The sequence below is a fragment of the Vidua chalybeata genome, chromosome 1 (genome assembly GCF_026979565.1).
Source record: "Vidua chalybeata isolate OUT-0048 chromosome 1, bVidCha1 merged haplotype, whole genome shotgun sequence".
NCBI lineage: Eukaryota > Metazoa > Chordata > Aves > Passeriformes > Viduidae > Vidua > Vidua chalybeata.
The window spans coordinates 20747414-20770431 of record NC_071530.1 but is presented as its reverse complement, the minus strand read 5'-3'; the positions used below and the strand labels follow the sequence as shown (position 1 = coordinate 20770431).

The window sequence follows — 23018 nt, the reverse complement described above, 5'->3', positions numbered from 1 at the left end:
AAACTGCACTTGAATCCTTAAAATTTTGCTGTTTTCATGATGCCCAGAGTGGTTCCTGAGAGAAGTGCATGAGGGTCCCTAATCTACACTGCTCACAAAGAGAAATATAAAATTGACAGTACAAAACAAAATTACCAAACATTATCAAGCAACTGAGATGCAGGTACACAATGAACAGTGGGGAGGGATGGTCCAAGGAGACAGGCAGCTGCTTCCCTACACCATGCCTGTAGTACAGAGTACTACTGCAAGAAGGGTGTTGCAGCCTACTTAAATCTATGAATAAATCTGTCTTGAGAACACGAATCACAGCATAAATATCAGCACCCTTCTGAGACACGCAACTCTTGCAACCACTCTTCCATCTGTGATTCTTTTCATTTAAAATTCTGTAAATGAAGAGCAATAGCCTACAAAAGCCATTGTTGGGTCATTTAGTTACATACAGAAATTTGCATCTCAGTTACTTAATTGGAATCCCACAACTGTCACTTGTGAATACCCTTCTCTGGTAATTTTGTTCAGACAGCAACCATATAAAAGACTGTTGGAAATGCTTCTGAATTATTAAAATACAGTTTTAAAATAAAGGCAAAATGCAAAAACTAACTTTCCAATCCAGGTTGTACTACCCACTGCTCCTAGAGAGACAGCATCAAGATTGTTGCTAGACACTGAAAAATAACTCCCCATCTAAAGAATAACAAGGGGATCTTTACTTAAAACAAATATTAAAATTTAGTGAATGATTAAAGACATTATTTCCTAAACTAATGGTCAGCATTTGTACATGGAATCTTGCACTAAAATGAAGAAGCCCGGCATACAAATTTACACTGTTGAAGAAAACACTAGTTCGTGTAAGATTGTAGACTGTCACAAATTAGTCCAGATCAAACCATATTTGAAGTCTGGATATCTCTTAAAACATAACCTGCATCCAAAAACATTAATAAATATCTATTTCAAGCTATAAAGCTGTACTGAATATACTTAAAATTAGTACTTCTCAAAAGGCTTGTAATGCTTGTTCTTTTACACCTCTCATGTTACATAACAGCTCTTAGAAATTAACAAAAAACGCAGGACAGTATCAAACAGTCTTTGTGCTTTCCTAACTTGTCTACATGCCAGTTATCTTCTTCTTGGCAAAATTCCTTAATATAAATGTACAGGCTTGCATATTTGTCCTGAATACCAAATTCCTGCATGTATTATGAAAGATGTGTGTAGCTGGTAACATTTTGCCCAATACAATACAGGGAAATAAATAAATAACACAGCTACAATACATAATGTAATACTTACTATTTATATGTTTCTGAACGAATGTATTCAAAAACATGAGATACTCCCAACTGGAATTGATCAGCAATAGGGGTAACCCAGGGATTGTTCTCCGCTTTGAAGACTTGTTTTTGACCAGTTAAATCCAAATTACCTGAAAGAGATTAAACAAAACACCAGATGAAAAATATGTGAAACATGAAAAATTTGAAAGAAATACCTTGCGGTGAATGTAAAAACTTTTTATTTGTTTCAGAGAATGCAACCATAACAACAGGAAATATTTCAGTCTTAGGAAAGACGAATAGAAGGACACTAGCTCCCACCGTGATGGATGCAGTTCCACTCTATTTGTTTCAGTGCTGCTACACACTGAAAAGCATGGTTGAACTCTGCCCACTTATTTATTAAATTAGTTTCAAGTGTGACTTGATAATGCATCTGTTCACCATCTCCACTATGATCTGCAGGAATGAAAGGAGAATGATTCTCTGGTAGAAATCTGCTCTGCTGAAGCTTGGCATTGCAATGCATTCCTCAATCCCTGCTCCAGGGGCTTTTTGCATTCCCAGTGCCCAGCACATTGTGTGCACCAAGATCCTGCTCTGATCTGTGGTTAGAATGACATACACTCACAAAAGCAGACAGACAACGCCATTCTTGTGACATGGCAGTTTTATGATTCTTGACAGAAGATGTAAGAGATCTGTCATGGGCTTGCTTGCGGCTGTTTTGTTCATTTTGTAAAAGTTTACCACCCGAGCCCAAAACCAGCACACACTCCATTCAAATTCCTCATGACTATGGATACAAAGGGCTGATTTCTGCGATAGCCTAGCCATTGAATTATATTCTTGTGTTCTTTAAATTAAGAAATCTGTGGCATATTTTCAAATTTTTTAATTAAGAGAGGGCCTACCACTCCTCCAAAAATCAACAATAACTAAACCACAATAAGATAAAATAATCTTTAACTACGGGGAGCAAACAAAAAAATATTTACAGGGTTTTGAAGACTGACTGAGCCAAGCTGCTGGTGAAATCTGAAATCAACCTGACACCACAGCTTTCCAAAATGAAAGGGGCTATGCAAGTGCAGGCAAGGGGAGCTGCTTCAAGCCCTGTGCTCATTGCTCACTTTGGCTACACATTCTGCATGACAGCTAATCCTTGGCGTATTCCTCTCTGTAAAAGGGGTTAACACAATTAAAGACAGGCCATTATATGGTGTGAAAAGATGCCAAGCATCTCATACCAGCCTATCACGGAGTCAGGAGTCACCGTTACCTTAACAAACCTTAACAAGCTCATCTGCCAGCTGTCTGTGGCAGGCTGGTCCGAGCCCGCAGCGGCAGGAGCATCCCCCACAGCCGTCAGTCAGGCGGCAGCCGCCTGCCACCGCACGCTTCAGTGCGCCTCGCTGCTTTATTAAGGGACTCGGCAGCCCTGTTCTAACAAGGATCAGGAAGAAGGATTAAGTACTGTGACAAAGAGGACCTAATAAGCTAGAAAGCAGTGTGTCTAACTCTGCTGGCTGAAGGCGCGGGCTGGCGCTCTCGCCATCCAGATCTCACGCGGAGGCTGCTGGGGAAGCCGGCCAGAGCGGCAATTAGCCCTAACCCTCTGACCGGGGCTGCTGGGAAGATTATGTATCACTCAGAGGCTTGCTTTGCAATTGCAAATTGGATTTCCCATTTTATTACCTGCAAAATATCCTGTAAGCTGCTCTCTGAAACTACCAACACTGCAAGCACTCTGTAGGCGGGGCATCAAGGTAAAATGATCAATCTCTGTACTGCTAAAAAAACCAGCTAAATTTGGGGAGGTGAGATTGGCCCCCACCACTGGTCAAGTTCAATACTGCTTATAGGAATAAGACACATGTGCCCAAAATCTCAATATTTGTGGTCTCAGCTGAATCCTCTTGTCCCAAGCTGTGTCAGAAATTTACCATCCAGGGAAGGCTGCTGCATGTTTCCATTCCAACAGTACAGTGTGCCCACTTCCATTTCAAATACCACATGGCCCATTTAAACGTAATTAAATGTAATAATTACAACTCTACTACAGCCAAAGGAATCTTACAGCAAAACCAAGAGTGCTCAAGCAGAATAACCTGTAGGCCCCCATGCCAATGTAGTAGCTTTATGTTCCTCTGTCTTCCCTTTTTTTCCTAAAACACACTGGAAGCAGACAAATATTTCATTTCACCTTCAGAGGTAAGGAGACGCCCTAATTAATCTAATTACAGTGGAAATTGGGGCGCACAAAACTTCAGCATCCGCCCCAAAATCCACCTCTCCCTGCCCAGGACGTCCTTCTGGGAGCCTTGCCAGCAGCAGCTGGCCTGGCAGCCCACCCCACCAGCCACCTGGAGCTGGGGTGAGAGCCTAGGGATTTTAGGTGAAGAATTTAATCAAGTGTGGTAGTGAGAAAAGGAACAACTTGTCTGTCCTCATAGCAAGCACCAGGTTCTCCGCAGGTGAATGAAGAAGGGCTGCCCTACAGAAGACAGGAAGGACAAGGCAACCAGTGCTTTAAAAACCTCACCGTTGGATACCAAAATTTCCATCTGGAAATGAAGGACAGAAATAAGCAGAAAAATAAGCAGGATAAGAAGTTACAGGGAGAGTGCCACACCTGATCAGAACTAAGTAAGAAATGGAGTCTAAACCTCCTGACGCAAGGCAAGCCATTTGAGCACAAAAAAGCCACATAATTAAAAATGAGACAGAAGGGAAACGTGTCTCTCCTGCATCACCACACAGTGCTTGGGGGCCATATCCTGGTGTCCTTTCTGTGCTTACAGCTAAAAAATCCATGAATCAATGGCGTATGTACCTAATTCTTCTCTGGCTGCAGGACCTCCAGCACAAGGCCACAGTCTCAGTAACATCTCAGGAACAGTATGTGCTGGGGCAGCCAAACACACAGAAGCACTGCATGGACCCTTCTGCTGCAGTGCAGAAGACAAATCCAGCAGTGTGGAAGAGACAATCACACTTGCCTGAAACAATGGCTCTGGCACCACACTCCCCACGGGAGTGCCCAGCAACTGGATGCCTCACCTGTGTCCCTGTCCCCCAACTCCAAAAGCCTCCTTGCCTAGGTGATTTTTTTATGGCAGCACCATGTTAGAAAATGCTATTATTCCACCCCTGCAGCACTAGAGCCAGGGAAAAAGCCATGGCAGATGCATCTTCATACAAATTGTCTAACAGCAGCATAAGCAGAACACTGTCCCCAAGGATTTTGGGAATTTATATACTGTTTTGCTACAGAGATCACATCAAATCCCTCAGATACTTTTATGCAGTAAAATACAGAATTACCTCCTAGTAACACTCCAGCACTGAAGATTCAATCACAAAATATATTAGGGTAGGTGATTGCGTTGGTCATTGCTGTTTTGTTCTACATGCTCATCTACCTATTAAAAAATATTCATAATTTCTGTAATTTGGCATAATCGTTTCACTAAAATTGTATTTCTTCATTATGGACTTAAAGTTCTGCTATTTCGTCATACTGAAAGAGATCAGCTCCACCGAAAGGCATCACAGTCATGTGCCTCTGGTAAGTGAGGAGGAGCAGGCCACCTTCAAGGCTAGTCAGCACAGTGCCTTTCCTAGGGCACAGAAATGTTATTTAAATTATTTCTGATTGCTTCTAAAATTATTCTAATAAATCATCAAAACTATAAAACCCAGAACCCCAGTATAACATGCTTAAAGAACCTTCTAAGTCCAGTGGGTACTTTTTTTACTCTATCTTGAGTAAATATAGATTTCCAGGTGGAAGACTGAAACTGCTGCTACCAGTAAGTGGACACTGAAAACAGAACAGAATCTGGAAAAGGGAAGAGCAGAGATCTAACAGCTGACTGCTGTGGATGACCTGCACAGAATGACCACAAGCCTTCTAAGAGGAGCCATCTGTGTCATCTTAGAAATGCCTGATCTTGGCATTTTTATTTCTGTCTCAGCACTCATTGTCTCTAAAGATGATCTTGAACCCTTAAGTTTGATTGAATCCTTGTGATTTAACTTCTTTGTTTACCCCACCTCAAAACCAAATTGCTCCTAATGTCTGACTACTCAGCTGTGCAGACCTAAAAGCTGTCTACTGCCCAAATCTCTTGTTAGCTGTCACCTGGGAGCTACAGTAAATAGATCTACTCCAAAACTCTTGAGAATTCAAGTGCAAAATCAAAGTGCATATATTTTTAATTTCAATGTGTTCTAACTTAGGTCATCCATTAATAAAAAATACCATTTATCACTTCCTAAACTCAGAGCATCTACAACCATGGGTGGGTAGAAGGGCCACCTCAAATGACAGCGGGCACACCTCATCCTAAGAGATATTTAAAGGATAAGAAGGCACCTACACTTTCCTGTCTCAATGGATCTATCCTGCACTTGAGCTAAAACATTACCATTAATGTTTCTTATTTTCCTGCAGTTCTGTTGAAATAAAAAGTGGTTTGTGAGAATGTTCATGTTTTGCTCAAATGCCTCCAATGGTCAGAAAAGATCTTAAAATAGAAAATCAAATGCTGCTTCCCACAGTGGTGTCTGACACAGAGTGTCAGAGCCAGTAATAATACTACCCATCACTTTGGCCAAGGGTGCCTTCAGACCTCCTAGGCTACTTCTGTCCATTAGACTTAGCCTGCAAGCACCCCTGACATATACAGCTACAAGCCCCTCATCCTCTTGTGATGTATGATATACAAAGTGTGTAATATTTATCCAGTGGATGTATACTGGAGGTACAGTAAGGTATGACTAGTGTAGATAGGCATTACTTCAATACATACAAAAGGAAACAGAATGAACACACACCTGGCTTGTCCTTTTCACTTGAATACTCCCTGGCAACACTTTAAATACTTCCAAAAATTAAAAGGTGAAATTAAGTAATTAAACAACTCTGACATTTGAGAACTGAACATTGGCATTCAGCGTAAGAAACATGATCCTAGCTGTAAAATGCCAGATCAACGCTTCTTTGTAATGGTTTAAATTCATTCCCAGTGGAGCTTTGTTAAAATCAATGGATATAATTTTTAGCTTGTATACTGTTGAGTTTCATATCTGTGTCCTGATGATACTCTGACTCCCCGCCCAGCCTAGACTCTTCTTCACTGACCTCAAGGAGAGTCCTCCAGCTGTAACACATCCCTTTTAGCAATTCCTCTTAAGACTGCAATTCAAACGTTCCTTCCCTTTACAACACAAAGGTCTTACTCTCTGTCATACACATAAAAGAAGGAACAAAATTAGTTTTAGCAATTTATTTAGATATAAATACCTTTGAATCTTGTTTTATTAAATGCTAAGTAAGGGATCAATCCACTGCACTAAATTTAAACTTAGGCTGTACTTAAAAATATGTCTGTCCTGGTTTGCTTTAGATTTGCTTTACACTACAGGGCTTATAATTTTTATTACTTTTGTGGCATTTGCTTTGTCTCAATAGAGAGAGAGAGATTGTGTAAAGTGTGGGGGTAGAAGAAATATAATTACTATTATGTCATGAAAAGGATACCAAGGCAATTAATTGTGAATGATGTTTTAACACCTATGTAAAAAAACCAAAAATATACACTCATTTCTATGCCACAAAGTATTATCAAAAGACAATGATTTTTACCCCAATCTTAAGCACATGTAAGGCTATGCACCAGTAACTCATACCATTCCTATAAACAGGTAAGATCATTTCTGCTTTGAAGACATAGCGCTTTTGAAGGATTAGTAATAGAAGATTTAAACAGTATTTATAAAGGAGCAGTAAGACAACAAAGAGCAAAGTCTTCTTGTACCTAAGTGCAGTGTGACTCAATCTCTTTGGAACTGGCAGAAATATTCACAGCAATATTCAGTATGATAAACAAATCTACATCTCCATAGCATATGTCAAAAATACTAATTTTCTTACTAATGAGCTCCTATGCACTAAGAGAGAACAACTAAGTTTAGTAAATCTAAAACTAGACTGAAATTCATTGATCCAAAAGATCAATCCCAGCAACACTTCTGCTCTTTCACCCCTACATCCTTACACTGAAGAAGGTCTAACAGTATCACTTCAAGTCACCAGCACTTCAGAAAACCCTGAAATAGCATTTGTGGTGGTTCTACAAATACGAGAAAAGGTTCAAGTCTCAGATAACAAGAAATCAGATTCAGTGCATGCAAATAAACGAGATACTCCAGAGCATCCATCACACAGAAGCAGGCTGCAAGTTTTCCTCTGGTTCCTCTCCTAACCACACAGATGGGAATGCCTGCAATCTCCCTTGTGAGTGTTAGACAGAAAGCCCCAGGGTAAGAGAAGGCTGAGGAAAGAATCTGAAAGTCAAACAAAGGCCAAAATCCATCCTCAGTTTTACAATTACTTCCAGGGAGTTAAAACAAGTTTTACAACATCACATGTTATTCTTACAACTTCTTAGATGTACATGATGATTTCCAATAATGAGTTTGGAGATGAGACCCCAACTTCAGCATTGACCTGAATATGTGCAACAGTAAATCTGTGTCAGTTCAATAACTGAAGAGCTTACAAACACATTTCAAACAGAAAAACATCTGGTCTGAAAAAACCAGGAGATGGAGATTCTGCTATAGCTGTGTCTTGTTCTAATGGTTCATCACTGCCAAAATACAGTCTTTACTTCCAAGCTGAACTAAGCTGACTTATTTCTAAAACACTGCTGTGCTCCCTCTGCCCATCTACAAGGGGCAAGACCACCTATGCTTTCTTCTCATGGAGTGAATGAGGATCAACAGCCAAGTGTTCTCTCACTCTTTAGTTTGATAGGTTAAATAGTCTGATTATATTGTGATCCCATAGTAGCTACTCCATTTGCTTCAACTCTTAGTAAGAGGAACATAGCTGAAATAAATCAAGTAAAAGCAAACCAACTAAATCTTGAATTCTTTACCCTTGATGTAAATGTGAAACGTTACAGGGAAAACTGGTATTACCTCAGCTACAGCTATACAATTGTATGGGAAGAGAATTTTACCCTCCAGCATGTTTCATAGGAGAGAGTTTAAAACAAAGTGAATGTAGTCCTGAGGTGTTTATACAAAATTCTAGCATCAAAGCAAAGGTCAGCCAGAATCTTTATACCAAAGCGTAATGGAAAGTCTGACACTTCGGAATATGTCAGGACTGAAGATGAAGCCTGAGAAAGAGAAGAGAATGGATGAAATGCTGAACTACCACCTTAAACCACACTTTGAGTATTAAATACAGACAGACTATAGCCCTAACCTGGCTGGGCAAACTCATGTTTCCACATTCAGGTGACAAGAGGAGAGGCTAACTCTCTGAGAACAAGGAGAGAGCCTTGGAAACTTCTACCATCACAATACAAATGAGGCTGTTTCAACAACTGAACTCCACCACACACAGCTCTCAGGTACCAGGGCAACTAGCCCAGCTGGTGCCATTTTCTTGATAGCTAAGAGGAAAGGCAGAGGGACAAGCACTTTAATAAAAATCCAAGAAATTACTTCAAAATGTACTTTCAAAATGTATATTTAAAAATACATTCTAAAATTATTTATTTATTACTTATAACTTGATTAAATTAATTTCTCCCACATTCCTCAGGTAAGAGCAAGATCATTTTCTAGAAGACCTACAAGTACTGCAAAGTTTCACTGATTTCTTTCTTTGAAAGGTGACATGTTGTGCTGGAAATACCATTTCCTTCACTGCTCTGTGTAACAAATGTCCAGTGCTGACTGGGATCCCAAGGGGCAGACCAACAGTCACCACTAAGTGTTCCCAGTGAAGAAACCCAAGAAACCCACTATGCAGCAGATGGCTTTTGGAACAAAAGAAATTAACGTGATGTCAAAGTAGTTTAACATCAAAGACACTTTAATGGCACAGGAAGTATTACAGGCTTAGAGGATCAGCATCCCAATTTATTTTGAAATATATTGCACATTTTTTCCAGCATCAGAAACTCCCCTGAGATTCTCAATTACATGGGAATTCAACAGAGCATTCTCTCTTTGAAAGGTCCCTATCAGACCAAAATCTAGTTAATTTTAAAAAATGACTTCAAAAAAGACTCACTGTATTGCTTTTGCCCTGCACCTTTGAAACTTCCATTCAAACACAGGTTGCCAAGTATTCAGAAGAGCGAAACCACCTTTAAATACTATGAAACATAAAATGAACCAAATATAGCAACAAATTTAACATTTGCTCAGATTGGCTCTAATTACAGTACTCTTACCTACTACAGTTCTGACACAACAGATGAAGTATCTGCTGACAGAAACATCATTATTATGTTGATGGTACTTATAATCAGAGTACAGTCAACATGAGGAGAATGCACACACACACTGTAGTCATCTGAGAAATGACTGTAGAACTTACATATTTTAAAAACTAATGCAAGTACTTTGCATTCAGCCTGGTTTCTAACTACATAACAAGTGGTGGGGTGTAGGGTGTAGTGATTTTTGGTTTTTTTCTTCTTTTTTTTGACTTAAACCTTAAATGAGAAACCAAATTAGGAGTATGCACAGATTTTCAGAGAAGCTTTTCTATATAAATAATCTCACCATAACCTATCTTGTTACTTAAATGTTTGTTACTGTTTCTTGACTGATAACTGCTACATCAGCAGTCCCAGAAAACAAGTTATTTTGTTTATACACCTTTACCTTAGTTCCAAAATTAGAAACATGTCTTTTTTTTTGAAATTGTAAGGTATCAGTTGTTCTAGTGCTCAGAACTGTTGTCCAAAGAGCCCCAGTGTTCAGGCTTCCAACAAGCACCATTTAATGACCTGTACTGCAGGTGTGAGCAGTGCTGTGTTGTGACACAAGCAGGGTACAGTGACAGTTTATACTAAAATAAGAAAAGTTTGGCATTTATGTCAACTAGTGGAAAGTTTCCAACATTTGGAAAAGAAATATCTTTTGTAAAGTAAGTGATTCCTATGTTTGCACATGCCTGTTATAATTACCTGAGTAAACGGCTATTTTGATGAATATTTACTTGAACAAACTACTGCAGCTACTACTTTGCGTAATATAATATTAATACACAAATTCTAGTGTCATTTCAAAAGCCTAAATTTTAAAAGGTCTTCCACTGATGGAAATATTGAGGCTTTTGGCACAATTCCTTGAACTTTGTATTTAAAGCCAATCCTTTATCCACAGAAGGTAATTTAGCTGTTCAAAACTAAAAATTTATGAAAGAATTACTTGGTTATTCTGATACACAAATTAAATTTACAAAATGTTTCATGCTTCTTAAAAAGAAACATGACTACTTAGTCAATTAAGATTTTTTTTTTTTAAACAAGGCTTTTATTTTCTACTTTTCCAGTATGGACTAACTTCATAATTTTGATAGTGTTTCTCATTACCTGAGGAAATTACTTGATGAACTAGAACAGTTTTGAACAGCAATTTATGAGCTATTGATGCCAAATACAATTTTGCAAAAGGAGGATGGTAATTGGGAATGTATTCTTAGAAATCACTGTTTTTCCATATGCATAAACATGACCAAACCACGTGTGCGCACACATGTGTTAGCAGCAGGGTAGTGCACACAGGCAACATTAGAATCTGGGCTTTAAAAATCATACAAATTGTTTTCACATCAAAAATGCAGACATACAGATAGGCTAGTTACATTCTCTGGGTGGTTGTTTAGCTACATCTTGGTGAGTACTCTGCACCATATACTACTCTTACATTCCTGTTCTCCTGAGAAAATATTTTATGTGGTACATATGGGTCCACCCAGATGAACAAACAATGAACTTAAAACACCATCACTGATGTGACTAATTGCATCTACCATTTTATATGGTTCTTGTTTCTAGTCTACTTTCTTTCCAAACTGTTCTTATTGTTAAACGGTCAGAACACACAAAGCGACAGATTTAGTGCCTCCTTGGCAATTTATATAACTGACTGCAACTCTGCTGTTGCAGTGAATCATGATTTATTTGTCTCACAATGCAGCACATAACCTTTTAAATGCTGGGGAAAAAAATGCCAGCGCCTCTTTAAAGTTTATATATGACTGCCCACCACCATTTCTCATGAATGGGGTTTTGAGAGACAAATGATAAAAACAAGCTGCAAATTCCACCACCTACTCCCGGCCATTTCCTGTGTTCATCGCTCACATGTACTGTATTTACAGAAAAGCACCTCACCCAGGGACCAATGCAGTCTTTCAGTCCTCCTGGGCAGGAATATTTCTCTTAAATTAGCAGTAGAAACTCTCTGCTAAACACAACAGACGATAATAGCGATCTCCCCCAGCCCTGTACTGGTGCCACCTCAATCACATTGGGTGACATTACAGGCTGACTGTAGGAGGTTATTTATTGTTATCTCCACTCCGAAGTTGTGACCCCAAGGCCTGTCTGTGGCCTTTTTCATACCCTATTCTTCATTCCTTCTTCTGCACTTATTTACATTACCTTTAAAAAACAGTTTAATGTAACACATACATCCTTCTCATCATTCAATTGTGCCCATCTCCAAGGTAAATGAACATCCAGTGACTCACTGCTGTCCACCAGAGCCTGAACTAAGCTAGTCAAAAGCCTTCAGCACCTTTAATTATGAAAGTGATAATGAGAGAGAAAAGATTGTTTACTTTGAATGGAACAGGAGCAGCTCCAATTAATGCAAATAGGACCAGCTCACTGAAAAGCTATTTATCCAAAACGCACACCAAGAAGTATTTGGATAGTTCTGAGTACATTATAATTCAATTTTAAAAATTTAGGAGGAAGAACTTGGACAGCAAAGTTCATTCTCCCTCAGATGGTATTAGCATGGCATTAGCAGTCCATGCAGTAGGTTGTAACCCTCTTATGCTACCTTTCACTGGCAGACTTTAAAACTGTCTCCAAAGGGGTGCTTCTCTAAACTGCCCTGGTTGACAGAAGGGAAACCAGGACTGCAGAGATTCATTCTTGCCTATGGTCTGTTCCCATACAGCCTTCCAAACAAGCCTTCCAAACCCTAGTCTGGTGTTCCAGTCCCTACACATGTTCCCAGATGTTTAATAAACAAGCAGAACATTGTTTTCCACAGTAAACATGCTTGCAATTTGTACAAATTACAAATCTAGACTTCAGTGTAATGTTCTCTGGAAATACACGCCAAAATCGATTTTAAAAATTTGAGACAGTTCTAGCATTATCCACAGCATAGATTACAACAGAAATGATGGCAACTGATCACAAATGAGGATCCTGAGTAAGACCGTAAAATGAAACATTGATTAATTAATACATGGAAAGAAAAGTAGAGTTTACAAAATACCTTCTGAGTAATGAAGAACAGAGGTAACAAGGACTTACTTAGCTGTGTCAGTGAACCCCAGCTTTCTCAACGGGGGCAAAATTACAAGTCCTTTTTTTACCAGATTGTGATATTGTTCTAAAATACAAAGAAATGCTTAGAGGAAAAGATTTCCCTTGGCCATCCTGAACTTTGCAGGTCAATTCAAAATAAATATTGAGAATTTTATTTCAAACATTTCCATTTGGAATGGATTTTGATAGTAAAACCATTTAGCGGGGATTTGTTGCTATGCTTGTAAGGCAGCAGCATGTTTAGAATATTTAATTAGCCAAAGAAGGTGGTTAGACTCAGTGCACTATTCATCTTCCACATTCTGAAAAATCCTCAAAAGCTATAATTCAGGAAGTACAGAAAAGTACATTTACAGACATTACATGCTTCTGAAATGTTATTGCTGTTGTGAGAATTGATAAATAATTATGACTTTGACCAAAACCAAAAGAAAGTATACCTGTGTCAAGACATAAACATCTGAAATTGAAGAAAAAAGACCAACTTTCATCCACTAGTAGTATGGGAAAAAGTCAAAAAACCCCATAGTGGGCAAAAAAAAAAAAATCAGAGTCAAACAAATACCTTCCCGAATTCACAGAAGAAAAGTACGTTGCTCTATAAAACAAAACGCATTCATTGCATACATTGTCACATTAAAGTACACAGGGTCAATGGGTCAAAGCAAGTTCTTATGAAGACAAGTAATTTTTCTTTATCATGCTAATTTCTGTCACCATCCTCCTGAGTTTTGGGAAGTATTATGTGGAATGCACTAGTAGAAACAAAGAAGCTTCCCATGTAACAGTCCACAATAACAAGAAAAAAGGAACAGACCCTATGTTTCAAAACAGGTGTTTCAAAAACAGATAATTGACACTACTACATTATTTCCAATGAAAATATTTTTTTAAATTTTAAGATTAGAAACCAATTCCTGGCTTGGGGCAAACAGGAACCATGCCCCTCACATAAAATGGAGCACTGCAATGCAAATTCAGCAAAATCAATACTTAAGTTTCAAAGAAGAACTTTACTTCATAGGTTGAAAGAAGCCACTTATAACTCTATTCAAATGTACAATATCACAAAATAAAATTACATCAACCAGCTCCATTCCTTGAAGTTAAAGAGCTGTCAGCTCCCTAAGAAAGGCTATCAAATGAAAAACAAAAAAAAATCCTCCCATTTACCTATATTTTACTCTAGTTGATCAAACTTCTACTTTGTACAGTTACAGTCACTAAGATGCCACTTATGTGATTGTCATTTTTGCTTAATACAATTTAGGCTAATCTATATAGTGTTCTCAAAACCCAGTGAGAGATAAGAATGGGTTTGCTGACCCAGGATTTATGATACATTATATAAAGTAAGGTGCTATATACAAACTGGCAATCAGGTGTACTAATACACAAGAAAAAAGCAACATGCAATAAAATAATAAAACAAAACACATGTCATCTTCTGGCTCCTCCTGCATAGCCAGGAGGAGTGAAAAAGTGAGTTTTTCTCAGGGGAAAGTAAATATTAGCATATATGATGACTAAAGCATAATCATTTCAGAGGAAATACAGTTCATCACCATCATCATTATTAGTCAAATAAATAAATGATCATCCATAATCTTACCCAGTTCTGGGGGCAGCACAGTAAGACGATTTCCCTGGATATGCAGTTCCTTAAGCTGGGTGAGCTCACCAATTTCTTTAGGCAGTGATACCAGGTCATTGTCTCTAAGACTCAACTAAGAGCAAATATAAATTCAGTCAGAATGATTTTTGGTTACCATAAAGCAGCCCAAAAGAGAGCTCCACTCCCTCTGCCCCTAGATTTCTCCTGAATGCTCAATTCTTCCAATTTATTTACAAGTGTCTTCTGGTTAACAAGAAACAGTTCCAGGTGTAGTGGTCTATTTCTGCAAACCTACCCTACTACTCCTCAAATTGACTGGATTCCATTCCTACAAGTGTTGCAAAAGTGAATTGATTTTCCAAGAATTTAGATAAATTACTTACTATCTGCAACTTTGTGAGCTTCCCAATATCTGGCGGCAGCATTTCAAAATCGTTGTCACTTAGATAGAGTGCACGAAGGGTGGCTGCAAATTAAATAGCAATATATAAACAGGGTGGCATATAACCCAACCATTTGAGGTCTAATCAATAAAAAGGAGTCAGGTTTGATTAATAACCCTGACTTGGTGAAAAGCCTTTGACATACCCAGGGCTCACAATAATAACAAGCAGGTCAAACTTAGATTTACTGGCTTATTATACTGTTGGTGAGTTCAGGAAAACATCTATATTCAAAAGGACTAGCACAATTAACAATTTCTGCAACAGTAGACTCTGGCAGATTCTGGCAAATAGCCTGAATGCTCAGATATTAAAATACAGTCATTACTCTTTATTACCCCTGATTCTTATTTATTACATCAATTTGCATCCTAAACAGTCATTAAAAAAATTTCTGAGTTTTTTCAACAAATATACAACTATGTTAAGTTCTATAGAAACCGCACTGGGAAAGAGATCTGAAATAAAATACAGAAGACTCCAATGATATAATTTGTAATTTCCATGCAAACTCTCAATGAAATTAATCAAAACAAGATGACCCAGCACAACTAAGCAGCTCACTACTACTGAACAAGCATATATGACAGTTGGAAAAAGGAATTAAAATGGAGACTCACAAAGAACTGTCAGGTGTAGCAGGAGAGAAGGTGGTCAGATCAGCAAAACTTCTCCTTCCCACCAGAGGAGATCCCATTTGTCTTACGTAGTTCACTCCTCCTCTTCTCATTTCACTAAATGTGACCATTTTTTAATAATGCTGACTTAAAAGATTTCCCTGTGCCAGGTTACAATCACAACATCCCTCAGAGAGCAGCACTCCTCCTCTCCCCTTGCCTGTCACTTTGATGCTGAATGCACTGATCCTGAAGCCACTTCAGCATAGTACACGGAAAGGCAGAATCACTGAAATCCAGAAAGTGCCAGAATTCAAGTTGCTTAGGCAACCATAATGCAGCCCTTTTGCACATATGCATTACAATACCTTTCTGTCAACTCTCTGGGTATATATTTTGAACATATGCAAAGGTCAGCTTAGCTCTGCCATTCCCCTGCCAAGCTTTGTAACCTTAGCATATGTTTTAATGTACTGGACACCTCAACACCCACATGCTGTTAAAACTATTTTGGTAATGAACTATCAAGAATACATTTGTTTTCAGACTCAACAAACAACAGTTGTGTTGCAAAATGGTTTACTTTCCCCTGAGGCTTGCAACCCTGCATGACATTTTAACCGAGTGTGGGACCCAAGGAAGTATTACTCAGAAGAAAACACAATATACCATTACTAAGTGAGATTTCTTGTGTCCAAAGGTGTCAGATGACAGTGTATCAGTGATAAATACTACCATGCTATGCAGAAATATTCAAGATACATTAAAAGAAAAACATAAATATTGGGAAAAAAAAAATCTGTGTTTGTATTTTGGACTGCATCAAATAAATTTCAATTGCTAAGCGTAAAGCACCATATCCTGAAGATTTGTAGAGTTTTTAGAAAAGTTTCTTACTCAGATAGAAGAAGTTTCCTGGTAGGGAATTTTCATTTAAGTTGTTGTAAGTCAAGTCAAGAACTTCTAGCGCTGGTAAAGAGCCAAATCCCCTTGGCAAGGTGTTTAACCTGTTCATGCTGTAAGTAAAGGGAAAAAAAGAATATGACATCAGTATTCACTTCACCTAACAGGAATAATATAGGTCACCAGGATTTTGTTTTTTTCCTTAAAAAATGTAATATATGCCAAGATTTCCTCTTGTTTTGAAAAGGGTTTCATGCTTCAAGATACTGAGCAAGTCTTTTGCAATGCAGACCTTTTTATAACCTCTCATTCCCATAAATATACTCAAAACTTATGCACTATCAAGGGAGCCTGTCTGCTATGTCAATCAGCAGCCACACCCAAAACATAAAGCACAAGGGAGAGAGGTGTCACAACGTGATGCTCAGCTTTAACAGCATTCCATGGAGAAAGCTGGTCCTTGGTAGATGACTTTTAGCTAAACTACAAATTACCCTTTTGCACACCATGCTGACCATTTTTCATTCTGCCATGTAGTTCTTCACCATGATACCAAATACAAAGGGGAATGCCTCAAGTGCACAGTATTTATGTTCATTGATAACTGCTGCTCAAACCTATTCTTAAGAACAGCAAATCTGTGTCACTACAGAACTGTTGATGCACATGGATCATGAAGTAAATAAAATGTCAGTCCTGTGACTGATAAAGCTTAATCTAAATATAGCTCAATCAGCCAGTCTTAAGAGGATTTAGGACAGCATTTCCCACTGGCAACAGCCAGAACAACGTGCAGAAGGAAGAGATTTCCCCAATAACCTGGAGCAGACAAGGTAGAGATAATGGTAATTTCTTTGACTGCAAGAGCTTGAAGAGAGTGATCCAGATAATCACCAGAGCTGCCACAACAATGAAGGCAGGCACATGGCTGGAGATATCATCACAGAACCTTACTGTTTGTGTATGAACTGTTTGCATATGTTTGTGTATGGCTGTTTATCACATGAACAGAAAAAAAATTACCTACCAGCTTCTTTTTCATACTGTCCCTATTGCGTGTACAGCAAATATATACCTGGTGTGTATGGATCTTGCTTCAGTTGTCACCCAGGTTTGAAAGCAGAACAGAGAAGAGAGGCATCTTCAGAAAGAGCCTGTACAGGTACCTACTGTCAAGAACAGGACTTTTCTCTTAAGTAAAGACTGGAAACAAACATGACCTTCCAGATGTTGTCCCTAAACATACTCTGAATTTGATTCTCTTCTGATGCAAAAGTGATAACAGTCACTGAAGTCAAGAGATGTTATGTGAATGTATGAATACCTGACACTTAAAACTATAAAAGCTCTAGTCAAAGTATTGACAAAGTTGAGCAACCATATAACCATGTGAGCAGAGTCAGGAGAAGCACATACACCACTTCATTCACAAACTCAGAAACTAACCTCACCTTTCCTTACCCCTTTTGCAGAACCCAGTCCCAACAAAACAAGAACCTGTAGAGATCAGCTCTCTGTAGCTAAATCTAGACTAAATCATTCTTTCTCCTCATCCCCAGTAAGAAGTCCCATCATAGGCATACAACTCGTATTGCTTCTGTAGTATTAGCAATTAAAACACTCCACTATTGCTACTGCAGAATTGCCACTGTTTTAAAAACTGGTCTTTCTATACAACAGGACTAAAGACAGCAGCTTGTTTTCCACTAGCAAAAAGGATTTTTTACGAAGCTGCCCTAACAGCCTTGCCTTTTGCAAGCAAGGAAGAGAGAGGGCAAGAATGTTCTCCCTACTGACAAGAGGCAGAATGGTATCTATTCTTTGGCAGGGACAGAGAACCAGCTCAAAGTTGCTGCCCAGAACTATTCACCCCTGCAGAAGTTCAAACACTGAGTTTGTGCCTCACCTACCTTCCAAACGTTGTATTTTAAGGTTTCTGTGCAGCAGTACGCCTTTTCTCTTTCCACACCACTTGACCTTTCCATGCCAAAACCCTCCCAAAAATAACCTCTGCTCTTATTCAAGCCCCTCTCCCCTAAGGGGCTCTTCTGAAGCCCTCTCACACATGCACTGCAGATGACAAGAGGGTTTCTAGGTTGTCTGTCTCCTGAAAAACCTACCAGAGCAAAAAAGTTTCCTCGTCACTGACTCCAAGGATGTCCAAAGCAAAACCCATTTTGCAAAGCTAAGACTGAGTGGTAAATTTTGTCCCAGAAGACCATGTGTAAAGAGAGGATTAAGATGGAAGAGCATTTGATCTCTAAGATTTTAGGCCACATGATACATGAAGGTGGAAAATGTGGCTCCAGACCTGAATGTCTGTTGTTCCAAACACCAAGTGGTCTTTTGCATGACATTTTTTTCATTAATGCAGATTAGCATTTGACCTATATTAACAATGGTCACTGCTTTAATCCATAGGAAGTGCCCAACTTCTTCCTTTGTATACTGCAACACCTCTATATGCCATTCCAAAAATACGGCTCTAACCCCCAAAAATACAAAGAATCAGGATTCTTAATTAATATCTGCTCTGAAAAGTGATTCAGAGGTTGAAACAGATATTAAGGAAAGCTAGAGATCTACTGTGACCAAAAAAAAAAGACCAGGAAAGACAGATCATCATTAAAATGTCTATTGGCATTCCAACAGTTCAAGAAGCAATTCAATTATCAGCCCTTCATGAAAGTATCTAAAGCAGAATACACAGAGCTTAGCCAAAATCATCTGGTATTTTGAAGATTAAAAAATGGTCAGTTTAAGGTGTTCAGAAGTTGAATTTATAAAATACAAACGTTCTTTCTGTGAGAAGCCTGCAATGCTAAAGCTTAGGCCTACCACTGCTTTCCTACATAGTTACACTTTAATATACCCATTTAATTTTAAGAAGGTCTTATGCTTCACATTTGTTTTCTTAATAATTCAAGAAAACCCTCTGCAACTGTAGTTATTAAAAATTATCACCAGCTCTATTGGAATATAGAATCTGAACACTTAATATGAACACCCCTGGCACAAATTCAGTCAATACCAGCTCTTTGAACTAAATGCACACCACACCTAATACCTGATCTTTTACAGGTTTAATATAAACTGAAATGTCTAAAAACCCAAATTTGAAAATTTGGACTTAAAATCCTAAATTAACATGGATGTTTTTTTAAATCAGAACAGGAAACAGAGCTTGATTCTTATGCAGTAACCACAGAATTAAGAGGCAGTTGCTACAGAAGTCATTAATTGTTCAGTTTGACTGCAGTATTTGATGAATATGAGTTTCTGCTGTCCTTAAATGGTTATGAGTACACCAGAGTATGTGCTTGGTCATTTACGTTTCTGTTTATCCAGAACATTAACTGAACACTCTGAAGCTGTAATTCCCAGGTTATCCTCAAAACCACTTTCAATAACAAACTTTACTATCAAAAAATGAGAAGTTACAGGTTCAGTTGCGACGACATTTGGTAACACCTCTATTACAACAAAGTTTTGCATAAAGATACGCACCCAAGGTTCAGATGTTTGAGCTTCTGAAGGCTGCTTATCTGTGTAGGCAGCTCCTCAATCTGGTTGTTGAAAAAGTTGAGCACTTCTATGTTTCTCAGGTCTGCGATGTTTGCTGGCACAGCTGTGGAAAGTTTTCACAGTGAGAGACTGCAATTAGGGCAAGCTACCCAGACTACAGATGCTTTACCAGCACCTGGTGTTTGCACTGTTTGTACAGTGGCTGCAGCACAGAAAGCATCTCATTATTCCAATAAAAGCAAAGTTTATATCCAAAAAGCCTCCTATCTGGAACCTGTTCTCATTGCTGAGAGCACTCATTTTGTATTCTTCAAAAATTACTACCAGAACTGTAAATAATTTGATGAAAAAAGACCACTGCAGAGAGAGAGAGAGACAAGGACAAGTGCTCTTACAGACTAAGAGAAGCAGGCTGTTCTCTCAATTCATGTAGCACACACAGGTCTCAAAAGGGCAGTGCCTGAGAGACTTGGATCATGACATTATTTGAGTGGAGAAAACATTAACAATATGAGTAGTTACACCAAGACAGCAGTTGTACTAAAGGTCTTTAACAACAAACATAAAATAATGCTTCATTTTTAGCTATGGCCCATTCTTCTTACTGCTTAAACAATTTAGTATGCAAATTCTTGGTCATTTAAGATACAACAAAATTTACAAAAAAATTAAATTCAGTCCCAAAAGAACTGTATAGCCAAGCCTATTTTCAGTTACCTCCCATGACTGATAAACTAACTGATCAATACACATACATGGTTACAGTGGATTACCAACAGATCAATAGCTGGTTGTTATTATCTAGAAACATGAACTATAAGGCAGAAACACAGCATGAACGACTGTGCTAATGAGGTTAAAAAGCTATTCAGATTTGCATCTCTTCTCCCCTTAAACTGAGTGAGATTTAAACAGCCAGCTGAGGTATAAAGGAGGTTGGCAAGTCACTTGCACTGAAGCTTGCACCTGTGCTCAATATTCACCTTGGTTCAGTCTCAACTTTGCATCAGGAATTCACAAAGTGCCCATCTAAATAATTAGAAGGTTTTATGAGGCCATGATTTTTTTTTATTTGTTGGTATGAGGCAATCTCAGTCTTAAAATGGAGTCAATAATGTTTACAAAGTGGAACACTGCAGTATGTCACATTTACTAGATTGTAAGTCTAATTACAATGTGAACAATAATGGGATCCCTAACAAAGACTCTGATTACTCTACATAAATATTACTGTTGAGGGCCATATTCATTGCAGGAGGTTTTTAGCAGACTTTTACATGAAGTCATTAAGGCAAATCTGAACATTTAAAAGACCTCCCTTAGAGGTATTTTCCAAGTGGTCCATACTTATCTGTCATTCAATGATAGCGAGAATTATGCGCGTTCACAAACTAAAGGGTATTTCACTACTACTGTTATTTTAAATTATTCCCTAACAGAAGTTAGCTGAGGATTTTAATTGGCATCATTCAGCTGTTTCCAGCCTCAATATTTCACCAGAAGAGTAATTACCAGTATTAAAATATTTTCCTTTCAGAAATTAGACTTCATAATTTGACTTTGATGAGATGCAACAGACAGGCAAATCATGTTTCTGATCTTCTCAGATACCACATTTAGGAAGACTAGGAATCAGAAGTACTAAAAAATACAGGTTTTAGTTTAGTCAAAGCTTTAATAATAGAAAGACCAATACAGATATAACACTGTCTCCTGATATATCTGTTTAATCCCCACATACTGTATTTCATGTTGTGAATGACACTTAGGATACTTTATATCATTGTTTTCTTCAAGATATACTAAAAGCTGCATTGGTAAGCAGGCTGAGATGAGAAAAAGGCTAAATATTTAGCCAAGGATTTAAATGAAATGCTTTTGTGTCTTACCCTGTTAAATCAAAACGAAAAGCCCCAATCGACAACTGTACTTTTTGGTTTGGATAGAATGCCTGGAGGTATTTTGTGAGGAGGAAGAACAAAAGAGTAGGTCAACACCAGGCTTGTAGTAGGGAAGAGAGGATTTTTTCCTGTAATAGTTTATTTTCTGGTTCAACAATTCAAATTAATTTGTAATACAAATAAATTTCTTGTATTCAATGAAAATCAGAAGACTGAATTTAACTCCTGTACTGACCTTGTAGCTAAACTGCACAGGATCAGTAGCTTCAGATCTAAAGATGAGTGGTGGTCAGGCAAGGCTGACTACACATATCACACTCTCTGTTTTAAACTTTACATGACCCAACTACCATTCCACTACTATGCTGCAAAACTCTTCCCATACACATTTGGCAGCCTGCTGACTGCCAAATCCTGAGACATTCATGTTCTGGCAATGCTGAATTCCACTTGAGTCTCCTTCTCACGATGAGCTGTGAGAGTGAACTGTCAGCATCCTGGTTCTAGTCACCCACGTATTTACAGTACGATCTGCAGTGTCTTAACAACTCTTCTAAGACCATCTGCTGCCCAGTGTCATTAACAACTCCCCCTCAGCAAATGCTAGTAAAATTTGGCAGCCCAGTGCCTTTGCATTCTCCTGTGAAGCTTCAGTCACATCATGAAGCCCCATTCATATTAAGTTTCACTCCACAAGACCAGGAACAGTTTCCCCTTGTTCAATACTGGAAATTGCATGCAGTGATTCACTATGACAGCTGTAGACTTCACCTTGATTTCAAAGGTTGGTTGACAGTGAAAGACAGACAGGGTCTATAGGCTGCTCACAAGGAATAAGAGGACTTTGTTCATGTTTCTGGAAATAAGGATTGGCAACTTGTTATACTTCAAAGCATTTATACTCTTTTTGCCCCGCAGTTAGTGGCAATTCTTTAGGCGCTAAAACATCAAGTTCTCATCAAGTTTAGTTGAGGCAAGTCACTACATTTTATTCCTATACAACCAGCAGCTCTTTAAAAGTTAACAAAATTATTTCCAATACAGATAAGAAGGATTAAATGCTACTATTCAATGCCTATGTAACTCCACACTTAAGAGTATCCTGGATCTGAGCCTTAACTCTTTTTCAGCATTGAGAACCAGAAGCCAACACGAGACATGATCTTTACTAGAGGTCTGATGTTGCCCTCAGTTGGAGAGCAGACACTGGGTTAGAAGGACCTTTCATCCAGCACAGCTACTTATCCTGCAGAGCAACTCACTAAAAACATCCAGATCAGTGACAGCAGCCTGGAATCACATGTCTCAGGTGTAACCCTTTCCCATAAA

General features: G+C 38.4%; 1 protein-coding gene across 2 annotated transcripts in view; it reads right to left on the bottom strand.

The window, feature by feature from the left end:
• RSU1 (Ras suppressor protein 1) overlaps positions 1-23018 on the bottom strand; it is a 102762-nt gene that overhangs the window by 60625 nt on the left and 19119 nt on the right. For both annotated transcript variants that reach the window (XM_053958276.1, XM_053958284.1), the window contains exons 4-8: positions 19771-19891; positions 16258-16376; positions 14684-14766; positions 14298-14412; positions 1309-1441 (exon numbers count right to left, since the gene is read on the bottom strand). In XM_053958276.1, coding sequence (XP_053814251.1) covers positions 1309-1441; positions 14298-14412; positions 14684-14766; positions 16258-16376; positions 19771-19891 — 571 coding nt within the window. The remainder of the gene's footprint in view (positions 1-1308; positions 1442-14297; positions 14413-14683; positions 14767-16257; positions 16377-19770; positions 19892-23018) is intronic.